The sequence below is a fragment of the Grus americana genome, chromosome 3 (genome assembly GCF_028858705.1).
Source record: "Grus americana isolate bGruAme1 chromosome 3, bGruAme1.mat, whole genome shotgun sequence".
Classification (NCBI taxonomy): domain Eukaryota; kingdom Metazoa; phylum Chordata; class Aves; order Gruiformes; family Gruidae; genus Grus; species Grus americana.
Window position 1 is genome coordinate 11,225,934 of NC_072854.1, and position 17,478 is coordinate 11,243,411.

A 17,478-nucleotide genomic window follows, 5' to 3' on the forward strand; every position below is an offset into this window, starting at 1 on the left:
TTTCCCTGTGCAATCATCTTAAAGCTATTTAATCCTTGATTTAGGTCTGGAAAAATAAATACATCAGCAGTGACAATGAAGCATTGGTGTTTAGGTCAATTTTTATTTATTTGCATCTTCCTGAGTTTAACAGACCAATCGGAGGTATCTGTGCTATCAAAGCCTTCCCGAGCAGGATTACAAGAAGGACAAAACTCATCAGTTGTGTAGTATTTGTGATACTGCAGGGCAGAGAGATAGCCTTATTCACAATTCTCCCCACATTGTAGCCCTCTTGGAGGTTCAGGGAGATTGAGGTTTCCTTGAAGGGTAGAACAACTTCTGGGAGCCAGCGAATGGGTCTGATGCAGTTTATTGGATTATCCTTTGCATGAACAGCTAGGCAAGAGTTGAGTCACTGAGAAATTGCTGCTGTATCATGCTAGTAAATAATCTCAGTGCCCCATAGAGCAGGGGGTGAGACACTGGCTGTCTTGCCTGCGTGTTATCTGTGGACTCTGCTGGTGGTACATCCTGCATATTGTATTTTGTCTGGTAGACTTGCTCCTTTGCTTAAAACAGCCGGTCATTTTCCTGTTTTGTGCTTGGCTTCATTTATAGTGCTAATTGGCAAATATCTCATTACTCTAATGCTTATGCTGCTTTATATTTACTGCAGTCATGGCCCCTCTGTTTTCTGTTGCTGATCAGCATTAGACTGTGTGAAATGTGGGTTATGAGATACACCTTCACAGAAAACCTTGTACAGCTTACTAATTTACAAAAAAATGTGGTAGTAATGACGCTTACTTTTACTTCCATACAGTATGTGCTGGTTCTCTGCAATTCTATTGGCACTCCCTTGGATCCAAAATATATTGATATTGGTAAGCAACTTGCAATAGTCTTATTCTGTTGGGTTTTTTTCTGGTCTTTGTAATGAATTTCTTATGCAAGTCTGTTGTTCAATGAAACAATCACTGTGTGCTAACACCCCTTGCATCCAAATATTGTGACTTTCTGTTCTATACATGGTTGTAACTATGATTTTATATTGGCTTCTCACTTCTACTTGGACACTCCCTAATGTAATAAACATATAATCATGGGTTCCCAGGTTGTGAACTGTAATTAGTGTTGGAAATGACCTATTAATTACTCTATTAGTAAAAAAAGTGGCATATAAAACCGGTCCTATTCCTTGTAAAACTTGGCTAAATGTAAACTGATTCTTCCAGTTAATAGAAACTATTTACAATAGAATTTTTTAAAATTGTTACTTTTCCTTTTTTTCTTTTTTTTAAAAAAGGATGTTCTTGGTGATTCACACTTTCTTTCACAACAGTGGTAATTCAGCTCCTTATTAAGAAAATGTACTTTTTTGAAGAGAGTCCTGTTTCTCAGAGCAATTGAAATAGTTTGGTCTGGACTTTAATTTAAAAATAACATGTTGCTGCTTCCCAAATATCTTAAAGATCAATTTCTCATATTTCAGTATTGATGATATCTTTTCCTTATAATTTTTATTACAATTGTTTTATCTAAATAGTTTCAGATTATAAATTAAATGTAATAAATAAATAAATCAGTAGACTATAACAGAAGTATGAAAATAACCCAAATCCTAAATAGATCTGAATTCCAGGTTTTCCCTACTGCTTGTTTGCTGCAAGTGTTTTACAGAACACTGTAAACCACAGTTTTCTGAGAGTTTTGCTAGAGAATAAAGATCATTGATTTTTCCTTTCCAACAGCTGTGGGAAGTGTGGACAAACTGACAAATTAATCACCTTTTTGATTAATTAATCCACTTTTGTTTGTTCTGGTTTTCAGTTTATTTTTGGTTTGTTATCCAAATAGATCTGAATTTGGACTCAGAATAGACACTGTGAACCCCATTTGCCATTTTCCTTTTGAAGCTTGATTCTTTGATTAACTTTTCTGTTTTGTTGAAAGGCTAAATCATTCATAATGAAGTTTTAGCAAAAATATTTATTTGCTTTTGAATGAGAGAGGAGAGTATAGTTATTTAAATGAAAAGTACATACTTATTTTTAGAACCTCTTAGCTATAAAATGGTGGTAGTAGAAGGTGTATTTGGCAGTAGACATCTAACTTGATCCACAGCTTCTCTGGGCAATCTGTTCCAGTGTCTTACCACCCTCACAGTAAAGAATTTCTTCCTCACATCTAATCTGAATTTACCCTCTTTGAGCTTAAAGCCAATACCCCTTCTCCTATCACCCCATGCCCTTGTAAATAGTCCCTCTCCAGATTTCCTGTAGGCCCCTTTAGGTACTGGAAGGCTGCTCTAAGGTCTCCCCGGAGCCTTCTTTTCTCCAGGCTGAACAACCCCAGCTCTCTCAGCCTGTCCTTATAGGAGAGGTGCTCCAGCCCTCTGATCAGCTTCCTGGCCCTCCTCTGGACTCGCTCCAACAGGTCCATGTTCTTCTTGTACTGGGGCCCCCAGAGCTGGATGCAGTACTCCAGGTGGGGTCTCATGAGAGTGGAGTAGAGGGGGAGGATCACCTCCCTTGACCTACTGGTTGTAAACAAAAAACCAAAATATTTTCCCTACCTGTGCCAAAAAGAGATGTAGCTATAATGACAAGAAATGTCATGAAGTTTCTTCAATGTAAATTGCCTTCTAGAGCCATTGTTTCATGCTATGTGCAAAAAAGTAACTCTTCTTTCTAAATTAGTCTCATTAGAGAAGTTAGTTCCAAGTCATAGTGCTAATACTTGGCGTTAGTATTAAACAATAAACAAAACAGCCATTCCGTCTGATAAAATAGATGGGAAAAGTGCCTAGCAAAGTTTTGGTAAGACAGAAATGATGAGGAAAGTAAGGTGAAGATCTTTAAGAAAAGGAAGTAACTACAATTCACAGAAGAATATAGGCAGGGAAGAAAAAAGCAACCAAAAATAGAAGTAGTAGAGATCATTAAAAGTATTATTTTCCTCACCCAGTGCTACTAAACAGTTTTATTATATATTAACTACGTTTGTAAGTGTAATTTTCTAATACTGTTTAGTTTCTCAGTGATAGCAGGAGGAAATCAGCTATGAGTCAAATATTTATTGTGAAATTCATGCTGTATATTGTAGATCATAATTAAAATTAAGAGTATCCTGCTATGATGAATGAGTTTGACTTCTTTGTCCTATGAGATGTGTAAGAAATACTGTGGTACTTTTCAGTCTCATAATTTCTGTTTATGTCAGTTTGATGCACTCTTGCTGCCTTTTATAATAGGGGTGGTACACCAGATTCTTAGGGAATAAAGTGCCCAGGAAATTCAATACCAAGAATTTTACAATGTGTGGAAGGAAAAAAAAGACCCAAAACCTGAGCACTGAAGTAAGATGATGTGGTGGGTGGTGGTGAGGGTGGGATGTCTGTTGTGTCCCACCCCATCCTGTCCCCCTTCCTGATCAGATGTCTACACTGTATGTTCCTACTTGTCTCCTGGACTTACTTGACAGGTGGGATTGAGGCGGTGGGAGGAGGATTTGGGGACTTATAGGGAGTAGTTCATCTCATTTCTATAGTTGACATCTAAAATAAGTTCAGTGACTCATTCCTGAAAGGGTCTTTTTGCTCTCCATTGGGTACAAAGAAGCCCAGGGCAACCAGCTCATCTCTGTCAGAGATGTCTAAAATTAGGCGAGACGAATCCCACTCAAACGGTCAAAATTAGCTTTGTATGTACGCCTCTAACTCTGCATTTAAACTCTTTTCTTTGCATTTTTCTTGTGTTATGTTTATGTGAGCTTTCTAAATCTATCTGCGATAGTCGTCTTTATAAACAAAGGTATCACTTTCTTTGATTCCTGCATTATGTGCTGTCTCCTACAGCTGTCTGTACACAGGAAAAGAATCTTCTCCAGTGACTGAAAACAGTTAAAGAGAAATGCTATTTAATTGAAAAATGCTGTTGTTTTTCTAACTGTATTTGAAGAACCGTGCTGAAGAGATTAAACAGTCTGGAAAAAGCTTCTCTTCCTTTAGCTTAACTAAGCTTTCTGCAGTCTGCTTCTGTTCCCTCCAGTGCCAGAGGATCAGTTTAGTGCATAGATTCACCATGCTCTTTCCTAGTGTGAGCTCATTTGTGAAAATGCTAGGCATTATAGCCTTCAACCTCAGAGATGGACAAATACTTGAGGTTAGTAATATTTGCATTTTTGAGTCCTGAAAAAATTCTCTAGTCTCAGTAGTTCAAACATAACAAGCAAGTCTTTCATTGCTGTATAGTAAACACAGCCAAAGATTCCACCTTTTTTTTTTTTTTTTTTAAAATATATGCATCCTGTAAGACTCCTTTAAAATTAGCCCACCAAACTTACAGAAGGGATTGAAGGTGAAAGTGAAAAGCAAACACCTATAAATGCAACAGTTTTGGAACACATTGTGCTGGTTTGGTCATAGTGGCTTTCCTTTTTTGTAACGTTTAAAAATACAACTTTATGGAACAACTTAAAATATTTATAACATCAGGTCAATTTGGGTGAGGTGTAGACACTTGTACACAATCAAGGTCTTAATATGCAGTATATCATGCTGTTTATCACAGTTGGAGCTTCTTGGCAGTAGAAAGTATAATTGTTCCAGTTTGACAGGGTGCTGAACTGCAGCAGCTGGCTGGCCTTGCTGAGGTCAATAGAGAGAGAAGGCCTTGTAAAACCTTAAAGGCAGAAGACCTTTCTGTAAGTTCTTTTAAGATTCCAGTTGGTGCATAATATCTAACAAAATCATCCTTTGGTCCTGTTTATAAACAAAAAAAATCAGCTTTAAATCAATTATCAGGCGAGAGTAATCATTAATAGTTTAAGATATAAGCAGTACAAAAGTAAAATTAACATATCTCTTACTCAGGATAATTGGAGGGGTGTTACTGACTTATGAAAAATATATTATGTCTGTAAAATTATTTTTCTTTCTCTTCTTTCTACCAAAACAGTTTTTCAGATATTTGTCTTTTATTAAAGCGATAAATTGTTGCATTGAGTTCTATCCAGAAAATAAGTTGCTTAAGTAATTTTTGTTTTGAACTCTTGTTTCAGACTTCTAAGTGCTATCTTTCAGAGTGGTTTTAAAACACTTAGGTTGTTACTTTATTTGATTTTCATAAATGCTTACGAAAAAATGCCTTCTCATATAGTAGGATGTTCCTCAACAGACCACTCAGTGTCTGTGTGCTCTTGCCTATTCTTAAGTGGGCTCTCTTGACTGCCATGAGTCTAAACTATATTTTTTAACTGGCTGTAATTACTGCAAATTGAACACACAATATCTCTGGTTTTTTACCAGACTGTCCCTTGTTGGAATAGCAATCACCTGGTGCTCTACTGAGTATAAAGATCTTACTCCTCCTTGAAAATTTGGTGCCTGCAGATCTCTTGGGCTTTGACCACGTAGGAAATTGATAGTGGAGAAATAAGATTGCTAATCTAGGGATGCTAAGTAGCTGATGGAGCATCTGAATAATGTATCTGAGAACATGTGTTAAGGCACAATTTGTACGAATTGTCAATTTAAAACATTTTATAAAATTGTCTCAACAAAGTGCTATTAATCTCCTGATGACAAAGTAATTGTGACAGTGTGTAATATTTGATTCACCCCCAGGAGATGCAAATCTTAGTTTGTTGGGCTCTAAGCCAATAGTTCAAGAAGGGCTCAAAAAAAAAGTGCTTATTCCCTTTCTTCGGTTGAATTTTTAATTATGTCATTAGCTTTCTAATACTTGCCTCTGCTAACAATGGCAAAAAAGGATTAATCAATCATTATTTGATGAAAAGCTATCACTTCCAGTTTCATTAGGAAGTGATGGATGGTTACATGTTAAAGCTCTTCCTCATGTTGCCCTTTATTTTGTCCAAGGGCATTTTTCCTCCTGTGCTTCCTGTGCCTTGTTTTTGGGGTCCTTCACAATAGCTAGTGTTTCCTAGCCCATAAATTAGTCTTTTCTCCATTGTCTAGCATTATTATATTCCATCCTACTAAGGTACAAAAATTAACTAACAGAATTTCTTCTGTGCTTGTTTTACGGGCTTTCTGTCAAAGTCCTTTCATGAATAACTAAATATAAACTCTAGAAGGTTAAATATCTTGTTATATAATATCTTTTTAATGGAAACACAACAGATGGGATCTGCCTAGAAAATGTCACTCAGGCTGGATTATATCATCTTCTTACACGCGCTTAGGAGCACTGACATAGTGAAGTGTTGAGTTATCTTTCACATGTGTGTTAGTGCCCAGTTAAATGAATACAACAGCCTGATCAATGTACAGGTGGATTAAAGGCAGAGTGCTGGAGTCATGCCTAGGTCTCTCGCCTCCCTCCTGGACGCCTTAACAAGGATGACTGAACTACATGTGGAACAGCACTTGAATTGCTGTTACTTAAAGTTAATTGTTTAAAGTAAACTATAACTGATTTTTAGTATTTCTTTGTATTCTGTAAACTGTGCTCATTTGTGAGTTGTCCCATGTGCAGTTCAGTTGTTCCTGCTGCTGTCTGATGTTTTCTTCTATTTATGAGCTAACACTTCTAGAGGCATTTGAATCAAGCTCTAAAATTAGGTAGATGTTATTGATCAGACTAAGTTTGTCCCAGTTTCTCAGGACCGGTCTGTAACAGACTTGTAACAAAACAATAGTTTAGTCTTGTGTCTGTCGGATTGCTTCCCTTCCATCACATTTAGGTGGGATTACTTGTCTTTCTTGTGTTTGTATATCCTATCCCATATACTAGAAGGTGTCTTGGCTTTTTCATGCAGCGAAGTAATATGGTCGTGCATTGAGTTTGTTTTCTATCTACTATTTTTTGAAGAAGATTAGACATGAAAGCAGGTGTTTTCTAACTGTTTTGAAGTGAGATGGAGTGAGTGTGGATGAAATACAGACATTGCAGAAGGCTATTCGAGATTCGTGGATATCTAAGAAGTAAAGTTTCTCTCCTTCAGGAGGAGGTTTTATGAAGGAACAGTGAAGACAAATGAAGTGAGAAGAGAAAGAAGGGCTAGAGAAATCTTAAAGGGTAGTTGTTTCAAATGTTTGCATTGTTTTGATGGGATGGCGTGTTTAATCCTTTTCAGTATTTGATCACTGAAAAGTAAGGCACCTGTTTAAATGTTTTCCATACATATTTTCAAGGTCTGAAAATTAAGTATTAGGACATTAATACTGAAAGTAGCTATCTGCAAAATCAGTTGGAAGAGCTAGACAATCTGAGAAATCCACGTTTAGCATGGAAAGCTGCTATGCAGGGGAAATGCTGAGCAGAGGAGTGTCCAAATCTCTTGCCGCCTTCTGACTTAAGGTGCTCGCTTTTCTGTCTGCTTAGTAGTCAGAGCATGAATTCTTTGAAGGGCACTGATGCCCAAGTGAGCAGCACTTGCTGCTAAAATCAAGGCAGCTGTATAAGATGATAACACTTCCCCACACTAAAGGAAACTAAGTAGTTAAACCAGCTGCCTAGAAAGGGATTCTAGATCTTCCTCAGCCTGAAGGGACTGAAATGAGCATCCTTCCTTCCCAGGAAAGGACAGATCCCTTCTTTCTCTGCCCTGGCAACAGCCCAAACTTGGAGTGGCTGGGGCATCCTTTCCTTGAGTTGAAGCTATGCTGTTATGCAGCCAAGAAGAAAAGCATTTTAGGAGCAGAGTGTAGCCCAATGGTTAAGGCTCTGAGGTGAGAAGGGGGATAGAATTGAATGGAATAGTTCAGTTGAAAAAGATCAGCAACAATCATCTAGTCTAACTGCCTGACCACTTCAGGGCTGCTCAGAAGTTAAAGCATGTTATTAAGGGCATTGCCCAAATGCCTCTTAAACAGTGGCAGGCTTGGGGCATCAACCACCTCTCTAGGAAGCCTATTCCAGTGTTTGACCACCCTCTCTGTAAAGAAATGCTTCCTAATGTCCAATCTAGACTTGGATTTTTTTTTTCCCCCAAGAGATTTTTCTGTTTGTATTTGTTTTGTGTTTGCTTGTTTAATGACTGTCCAGTGTAAAACGCTAAAGCAAGTCTAGAAAAAATCCCATATGTCCTATTTTTATGCAATTTTTTAAACGATATAGACAATTTTGTAAAAGCATTAGTTGCCACATATAGATACTGCTCTTCCAGATGTGTTTCTGAATAGATCTGATCCTCATGATTGTGTCCGTGTGCTGTGTATCCCTCTCATGCGATTTCACGTTTGGCTTAAATCCAAATATCGTTTAGCCTGCTGTTGCAAAGAAAGGAAGGCCCTGCCCTCCATACTGGCTGCTCATTCCTGCCCTCTCCAATTTGTGATTTTTTTCTTTAATCCAACTTAAACTAATCTTTTATTTATTTAATTTTGAGGTCAGTTAGATGAATGAACTGATCCAACTTACTCTGTGGTCAAACTACTGCTACAGCTGATATAAAAGAAGTGGCAGAGAAATGTGTTGGGTTAGTGTGTGGGGTTTTTTGGCAGCAACCATCAGTTTAAGTCTTAGGCCTGTTCATAAAATGCCTAATTGGCTGTATTCGTCCGGATAAAGCATCTTGTTTCTGGATCACCACAGGGCTTATGTGAGCATCCTTTTTTCCCGGATTGGGGTACTTCAGGGTGTGCACAAATGAGTAACTTTAGGCTCCATGGAAGCTGTAGGTCAGATGGGGAGTCTGAGGAATGCCCATGACTTTCAGATGTGGGCTTGGTTAGCATTGTCTTGGAGTAAAGGGTGTAAACATTGCCTAAGCTGAGTCCAAAGATGAGGCTTAGTACTAAAAGTTTGTGATTTTAGCAAGAGGAAACCTTACTCCCTCACAGGTCAGGAGATTCTCACATTTCATTTTAAAGGATGAAAGCATTGATTGTTATGGCATGTACAGCTGCAAGGTAATAAAACAACAGAGCAAATACATAGAATTTATTAATGTTGTTAATGAAACAGAGGAGGCCGTATCCTTCAATTGTATGTGACTAATTATTAAATGTATTATAAGTACATGAAATACAGAGTTGCATATATTGTAAACAACTGTACTGCTCACATGTTAAGCATCACCACTAAGCCTTCTTATCCAGTATTTACATTTATGCTAAAAAGTATTCTAGAGCCATCAGGTAGCTTATATAATCCTCTTGGTTTCAAAGAAATAAAATCTGTTCAACCAATCTTCCCCCATCTGTCTCTCATAGCACTGCTCTTCCTTATGGCAGGCTTATAGCTCCCTCCAGAGTTCTGTTCTGTGCTAAAATACAGAAAAATTGAGATTCACTGTAAAAGAATCAGATTTTGTGCTCACAGCATGCCATCTGTATGACTCAGTGTTTCACTAACAGGCTGGGCTACACAATTCTTCTCAATTTGCCTGTTTTGCCTGGTAGCATACTGATTTACTTGTAGAATTTGAAGACATCCAGGGATTTACTTAATAGGTTTCTATGTTTTTCTATGCCTTTTTATGTGCATTCACTGGTTTTCAGAAAGATGACACAAAGGATTGTAAAAGGAAAAAAAAAAAAAGAGCCACAATACAGTCAAGACAGCGTGTTATAAAGAAAAATGTAATGGTTAGAGTGCATTTATGTTTTTTGTTCCTTTGTTCAGTGATCATTGACAGCAGGACTGAGATACTCCATTTATCTACATATTCTAAATGGGTTTCGGGCTAAAGTAAAGAAAATGCCCTGCCTTCCTCCACTGTCATCTTTGGATGCAATAAAGTAAGGCTAAGTGCACACTTTGCTAAATATTTAATTTGTGGCCATACAGATAAAGAATTGTTATTTGGCCCAGCTATTAACTAAGGTACAAACAGCATTTCTAGGTCTTGTCTAACTCATAATTTGTTAACTGTTTTTAAGTGGTGCTAATCAAATAATCTCCTCTAGATTGTCAACTTTTGAGTAGTCTTCCTTTTATTTATCTTTGATTAATTTCAAATGTATTGGATATGGAGGTATTACAGATCTTGTTAGAGATTTGAGATATTCATGAATGGGTCATTAACCTGAAAATCTGTCTATATGTATTTGATGTCTTCTGCAGCAGTGCATGGAAAGTTGCCAAAATAATAGGAAGAAAAGTGTTAATTTTAAAATCAGAACTTGTAAGGAATTTCTCTGTTGTTCTTCACAATGCCACAAGGCCCCAGTGAAATTTCTTAGTGAGTAATGAAAACTGCTGCTAGGTTGTGTATGGTGTGGTTTTAATTTTTTTGTTTGGTTGGTTTTTTGCTTTTAACCTATGGAGATACGGTTTCATCCATCTGGGAAAAAGTTTACAAATTAGCATCTAGTCCAATACTTGCTGCACTAATTTTACAACTATTTGGGTTTCATAACAGGGCCGTTGTTTGTCACAATGACCAAGACGCATGTGATAGCAGCTTCAAAAGAAGCATTTTACATCTGGCAGTATCGTGTGGCCAAGAAGCTCACAGCAATGGAAATTAATCAGGTAGCACGGACCAGAAAAGAAGGCAGGGAAAGGTTTGTCTTCAAGCTTTGTGATTTTTCTTCCTTTGCATTGCTATCGTTGTTAAAGGTGGATTCTCCCATGCCTAAAAAAATGAACTGTCTTCTCATTTTTCTACTCATGTTTGTTGACTTGCAGGCCTGTAAGATTAAATACTACAGAACAGTTTTTCATAACAAATGTGTGTTTGTTATCCAAATCTCTTAAGCTTTTTAGGATTAGTTCCTGTTCAGTGTCTCCATTTGCTTGCTGTGTGCTTCACTTAGAGCTGTGTGTCTTTATACTTTTTTCCCCCTCCCTTTTTTCTCCTCCATACTCTTAGTTTCTAGGCAGCTATGTTCCCTCTGATGACTTTAACTGTTTCTTGTGTGTCAATGGCTGTAAGGATGTAACGTCTATCCAGCTAGTTCTTCTCTAAATACACTTGTGTCTGATTATATCTTTGATGTCTAATCCTGTATGGACTTTTATCCTCTCAAACTAAACAAGCCAAAGTCAACATCATCTTGCCTCCAAAATATTTCCTTCCCAGGTGCTCATTTGTGGCGTTAACTTTTCTGCCACCTCCACAAGCTTGCAAATTTGTTATGATTTTCTTTTGTATTGTTTTATGTTTTCTTCTCTAGAGATGCTATAGCATCTTTTTTATAAATTTACCATCTCTTGTCACCGTATATCCAGAATAATGAGTAATTATTTGTACATGGTGTAATAACTTACATTGTTCTAGTACCTGAATGTCCTAGCCTTGGACAAAGATTGTAAATTTGATAGAAATATGGAAAAAGTAAATAGTTGTAATTCAGCATAAACTGTGATTTTAGCATTCTAAAATCTTTCCTAATGCTACTTTTTAAGGGAAAAAGCTATGTTGAAGTATGATGAAATATTGAATGTAGTAATACATAAGTTTTGTGGATATGAAGGTGAAGCTTTTCATAAGTATGGAGAAGAGCCTGAGGAAATATGGAGGCACACGTTTGAAAAGAGACAATTGGGGTGGTTGATGGTTTGCAGGAACTTCTTGTTGCAGAATGAAAGTTTATAGATCATATGGGAGTAGACCATCAGTGGCTGTGAAAGTGAAAGCAAATACCGTCTCTGCATATCAGTACAAAGCAGGGTTATCAAAGGGGATACTACTGAATCATAAGAACAGGCATAGCTTTTATTTTCTTTTCCAATTGCAATGGGTTCTTCTCCGAGGATTGATGATACCATATGCTATCAAAAATGATCCTTTCTTTGGACTCATTTTTTCTTCTAACTTTCCTTTTCTACAGGATTTATCATATTGATGACACCCCTTCAGGATCTGCAGATGGACACCTTGATTACAGCAGAGCTATTGAAGTAAGTGATGTTTTTAACTACTTTATTGTGGTGTCACTGGTAGCTTGAAAGAGAAGTAGTTAGTATTGCTTTATTTATTTTCATAGATTTTCATTAGTAGAAGTGGTCATACTTAAACTTTTACTTCTACCTTTTATATGTAAGTGTTATTATTCTTCCCTCTGGTTAGTATGTTGTTACTGTGTCCTTATGTATTGCTGGAAATACACACCAAACTGTAGGGAACATAGAAAAAGTATATTCTGGGGTCCAGTATGTAGACACCTGCTGTCTTCTTGGTGAGAAGCAGCTCCCCTTACTTCAACAAAGTATAAGCTTTTTGAAATTCAATAACCCTTGTAATCCTAGTACTTTTGGCATTTTTCACTTTGTGTGTGTGCACAGGCTTGCTTTTGTACTTACCAATGTACCTGAAATTAATTACAGGCCTCACAAGTCAGGAATGGTTGCCTTCTTTTGTTTTCTGTTAAATGTCTGTTACATTTTGGGTTTCTTATTTTTCTGGAGGCGGGGCAGGAGAAGAAAGGAAGCTGTTAATATTATTATTGTCATGATTCCCATAACAAAGGCTACTAATATCATAAACCATTAGTTTACAGTATACTGACAAAGTTTGATAGCCCCTTTTCATGTGGATACGTAGCAACATTCTTGTATGTTTAAATAAAACTTTCTTTAGCAGTGCATTCTTACTATTGCATTAAAAGTGATATTGATATCACTTGTATACTTTCAGGGAACAAGAGATCCAATCTGTGCAATAACAGCATCTGATAAGATACTACTTGTGGTAAGTTGCATGATTGATACTACTCCTAATTGCCTCTTGTGCTTGTAGGCAGGAGATTCTTCTGCAATATGTTCATAAGCAGTCATAATTTCAAAGCATTTCTGAATTTAGAACTTATACAGATGAAATATCTTTCTAGACACTTTCAAAGATAACTTTAACAGGTTCTTCTGTTAACCTGGACTCTTTCTTTAGGAGGCTAACTCACTAAGTGCTTACAATTTAAGTACAGACTAGTTGCCTGGGTTAGTACCTATACACAGGGTTTGATAAAGTCCAGGTCAGGACTTTATTCTGTAATCTGAGTTCTGGGAAGTCTCTTCTAGGCTGTAGGTAAACGCACAAAGATTTACAAAGTCTGTCCAATTACATATTAATGGTATAATGTATGATGATGGATAATATCACATGTATGTAGTATGCTATATACATATGAGTACATTCTTGGATTATAGATATGTATGATGTATAAGGTATTGTATCATACCAAACAGCTGGTGTGGTTTTTTTCTGATCTGAAAAGAGTGATCTCATTAGACGAACAGACGTACTGATGGCCTTTAAAACAAACTAACTGAGCAGAACAAAGATAGAAAAAGAACACTGTTCAAAATTCTCTCAATAAGCATTGCTTTTCTCTAGGGAAGAGAATCTGGTACTATTCAGAGATACAGTCTTCCTAGTGTTGGTATAGTACAGAAGTATACCCTGAACTGTCGTGCATATCAGCTGTCTTTGAATTGCAACTCCAGGTGAGTTACAGATCTGCTTCTAACAGAGTTATCCGATTTTAAAATAAACCACTACAATTTGTGAAAATACTAATTCTGTGTATTCTAGGATTCTATAATAATCATTTACTAATTTTACTTTGATATAAACTATTTATTAATTTTAGTTGTTATTAATGGTGGCTTAACTGTTTATTTATTAATCACATCTGGCTAGTCATCGGATTGCTCTGAGAGATTGTGTTAGTAAAGCTCTCGTGTGTTTTAAACTAAACTTTAGGGGGTGTGTGGGAAGTTTAAGGAAACATATACATGAAAGTATCTTTTTTATTAGATGAACCAAACATAAGCTTCCGGTGATCATGACATGAATTGACAAAATTATGTCATAACCTGAAATTTTATATCTCTAAGTCTTCTTTCTGTTTCTGTGTCCTCCTAATGCCTGGAAACTTTGTTCATCCCATGTTAATTTTCCATTGTTACAAGCTGTAACTGGTGGCAAAGCTTCTAGCAAGACTGGTTTTCCTAAGCTTCAGCTGTGCCAGTACTGAAGTTGCTTTCTACTTAACAGCTTTTTTTTTTTTTTGCAAGAGAGAGTGCAAGAGTCTTGGCAGAAAACGCAAAAATATACTGACTAAAGAGGACTTGTAAGACAATTTTAATCACTTCAAAATAACTTTATAATTTCAAACAAAATTCGTCATACATGTGTAAATTGCTCACCTTTTTAGGTATAGACCACAAATAGATTGCTTCACTTAAAAGGCAATATGATCTAGTCAGAGCTGCATTAGTTTTTTGGGTGTTTTTTTTTTTTTTTTTAAATTGCTTTTGAAATTTTAAGAGATTAAGGTTGAAATACGTTTCAATATTTAGAAATGCTTTTAAAGTGGCATTGTAGTAAATATAGGCTACTATGACTCACTGGAAATTTTCAAATGTAACCCTTTAGAAATTGTATTTTCCCATATTTTAAATAACTGCAAGGATTAACTGGATTATACTTTGTATTGTCTGGAAAAAAAAAAAAGAATACCCTTTGTAGAAATATAAGAAATCCTGTTTTAGAGATTAACAGTTTGCATCACCACACTGTCTTTTTCATTTAAGAATCTGCTTCATTGCCTCCTAGTAAATAATGAAAACCAGTTCTATTCGGTGGATCATTTTAGGCTCTGTCAAGAAAAGTTTTGCGAGGGGCAGAACCTGCAATTTATTCAACTTGATATCTGAAGTATGAAGGATCTTCAGAATGCTGGATGAAAAATGGGCATATTTTTGAACCTTTGCAGTGCCAGATCTTCTATGAGCCAATGAAAAACTTCTTCCCACGTCCCTGGTCCCTCTCTGCTGTGCAGATAAATGAAAATCACATGCATCTCACTGAATCTATGGAATTATACTGGTATTAGATTAGAGGGGAAATTCGGCCTGAGTGTGCCAGTTTAGGGAACTATTTCAGATTTACAACCTTGAATGGTATTATTTAGCTCTCTTATTTTTCCTTCCTTTGTTTTTTCTGTAGTCGTGTTGCTATCATAGACCTTTCAGGTGTTTTGACTTTCTTTGACTTGGACACACGGGTAGCAGACAGTACAGGACAGCAAGCGATAGGTGAACAGCTGAAACTGGAACGCAAAGATGTCTGGGATATGAAATGGGCCAAAGATAACCCAGATTTGTTTGCAATGATGGAGAAAACAAGAATGTATGTTTTCAGAAACTTGGACCCGGAGGTAAATATTAACATACATAAACTACTGATTTTACAAATTTGCTTGTAAGTTAATGGCTCTATGTTGAATAGTGTTATTCTTATGCTTACCATTCAATTAGGCAAGTGTTTATATAAATAAACTTGCTTCTGGAAATCTCAAAATCTTGTTAGCTCTAATGTGGGAGTGTTGTTTAGGAACAAATAAGTAAAATGAACTATCAGTCCTGGAAAGCTAAAAATGTTGTCATATTTTTCTTAAATGTATGAAATATTTTCAGAAGTATATTTTTGTATGCTTTGGAAAATAGAAACACAATTTTAGTAAAAATATGTAAAATACAGTTCAGTTGAATCTAAATATTGGCAGGTGTTCCTTTATCTCTTTCTCATAGCTTAGTTATAGAAAACATGGGCATTTTAAATTACGTCTGTGTATATGGAATTGTCAATAATGTTAATGATTTTAGTATTTGTTTCCTGTTGGAAATGCAATTAAATCCTAGTTTGGAGAAGAATAAAGTATCTTTATATGTACCTAACAGATTTGGTTAGGATTTAATCAGACAGAATACAAGTTCATTCCTTTGTAACTTATTTAACTTTAAGGAACCTATACAAACTTCTGGATATATTTGCAACTTTGAAGATTTAGAAATCAAATCTGTTCTTCTGGATGAAATATTAAAGGTAAGTATAATTAATTTTATTTTGTAGGAACAGTTTGCGTCTGTCTTAATGATTTGAACAGTAGATATATATGTTGGGTGAAAATAAAGGTTACATGGAATAAAATTATGTTTCTTTATCCATTATGTTAGAATCCTGAACATCCTAACAAAGATTACATCATCAATTTCGAGATTCGGTCATTACGAGACAGTCGAGCATTGATTGAAAAAGTTGGCATTGAGGAATCTTCCCAGTTCATAGAGGACAATCCACATCCCAGACTTTGGTAAAATCTCTTTATAAGCTAACTTTGTTTAAATTTGTGTTCTTTTGTATTCTTTTCCTGTTCAGACAGATCTGGTGTTAAAGTACAACACCTCCAATCAAAACCAGCCAAAGCAGTATACACTTAAACGAAATCATTTAAGAAAAAAGAAAAAAAACCCCACAGTAACAGTGCTCAGCTGCTATCTGAAGGGCTGCTATTCTAACTAAGAATGTCTCTTCATTGGACTGAATCACCTCTAAAGGGGTATTACAGCATTGAGGGGAGGCCCAAAGAGAGCCTTGCAGTCCCCTGCTAGCCTGGCTCCTCACCTCTTTTGTAATTGACATATTTGGGCAGTTTCAAGCTGTGTTATGATTTCCCAGAATGAAGGAAAGTGAGTTTTTTGTTCCTGAGCATTTGAGAATACATGTTTTAGGAGATGATGAGCAAGTGTTCAAGACTCCTCAGTAGCCAACTTAAAAAAAGAACTTGGGGCCAGTGCTTCCCCAGGCTTCTAGTTCTTGAACCCAAAAAAGTGGGCTGTTGTTAAATTGGAACTCTGTCATTTTATGAATGTTGTAGTACCTGGAATGGTAGGCATGCCATGTGTGTCACGGTAGTGGGTATAGGGTATGGGCTCAAGACACCTTTTTGCTCTATGAGCCCCAAAATGCAGTGCTCCTTGCTTTTAGGGGTGAATCTGAAGGAAATGAAAAAGCTGGCAGAAAGCTAACTTTAAGTTGGTTAAATTAAAATTCAAATTGAGGGTTGAGAGGGTATTTATTTATTTTATATTGAATCTTGATGACAAAGAGCTTAAAACTGAGTAAATGGAACACATTAGAATGGTAACAAAAGCAGTTGACTAACTTTGTAGCATTTTGGACAGGCCATAAAGGACAGATGAGAAAGGATAGGTATGTTAATCATGTTGTTTTGCAGCCTCTCAGAAGTAATCTGAGAAAAGGAGATGTTGGCGTGTTTAAACTAAACAGGGACTCAGCTATTAAACTAAACTTGAAAAGCCTGCACAGCAAACATTTGAGAGTAAACCTGTAAAAACAGGAGTTCTGGAAATCTATTTAATATTCCATGTCATAAGGGCTGGAAGAGTAAATGCCTCAGTAGATAATTTAATGAAAAGTCAGTAGCAGAAGCTAAAACTTCATTGACAAGTTACTTGTTGAATGATGCCAATTCTCTTTAACTTCCTGGAGGTTGTTTCTCTATCCATACCTTTCTTTAGTAATTTTGGCTCTGTTTTGAAGCTAACTGATTTCTTGCAGTATTGGATGTTTGGCTTGCATCAAAGGGAGTTGAGAGTTCTCTGTTAATTCTGATAGTTCAGAGGGGGATTTAGAATTGCTGAAAGGCTGGCCAAGACAATTTGCTTTAGAAGTTTGTCCCTAAAAGCATTCCTTCCTATCCAGTTGTGCTTTTGTCTCCAGAAAGTACATTCTGAAAAACAGGATTTGATAGCTACACAGAGTAGAATATCTCAA

At 36.4% G+C, this 17,478-nt stretch overlaps 1 protein-coding gene across 3 annotated transcripts in view; it reads left to right on the forward strand.

Moving 5' to 3' along the window:
• The window catches only part of WDR35 (WD repeat domain 35), a 46,413-nt gene that overhangs the window by 15,360 nt on the left and 13,575 nt on the right, over positions 1–17,478 (forward strand). For all 3 annotated transcript variants that reach the window (XM_054819966.1, XM_054819968.1, XM_054819967.1), the window contains 8 exons: positions 806–866; positions 10,315–10,459; positions 11,729–11,798; positions 12,535–12,588; positions 13,231–13,340; positions 14,848–15,058; positions 15,646–15,726; positions 15,858–15,994. In XM_054819966.1, the coding sequence (XP_054675941.1) occupies positions 806–866; positions 10,315–10,459; positions 11,729–11,798; positions 12,535–12,588; positions 13,231–13,340; positions 14,848–15,058; positions 15,646–15,726; positions 15,858–15,994 (869 nt within the window). The remainder of the gene's footprint in view (positions 1–805; positions 867–10,314; positions 10,460–11,728; positions 11,799–12,534; positions 12,589–13,230; positions 13,341–14,847; positions 15,059–15,645; positions 15,727–15,857; positions 15,995–17,478) is intronic.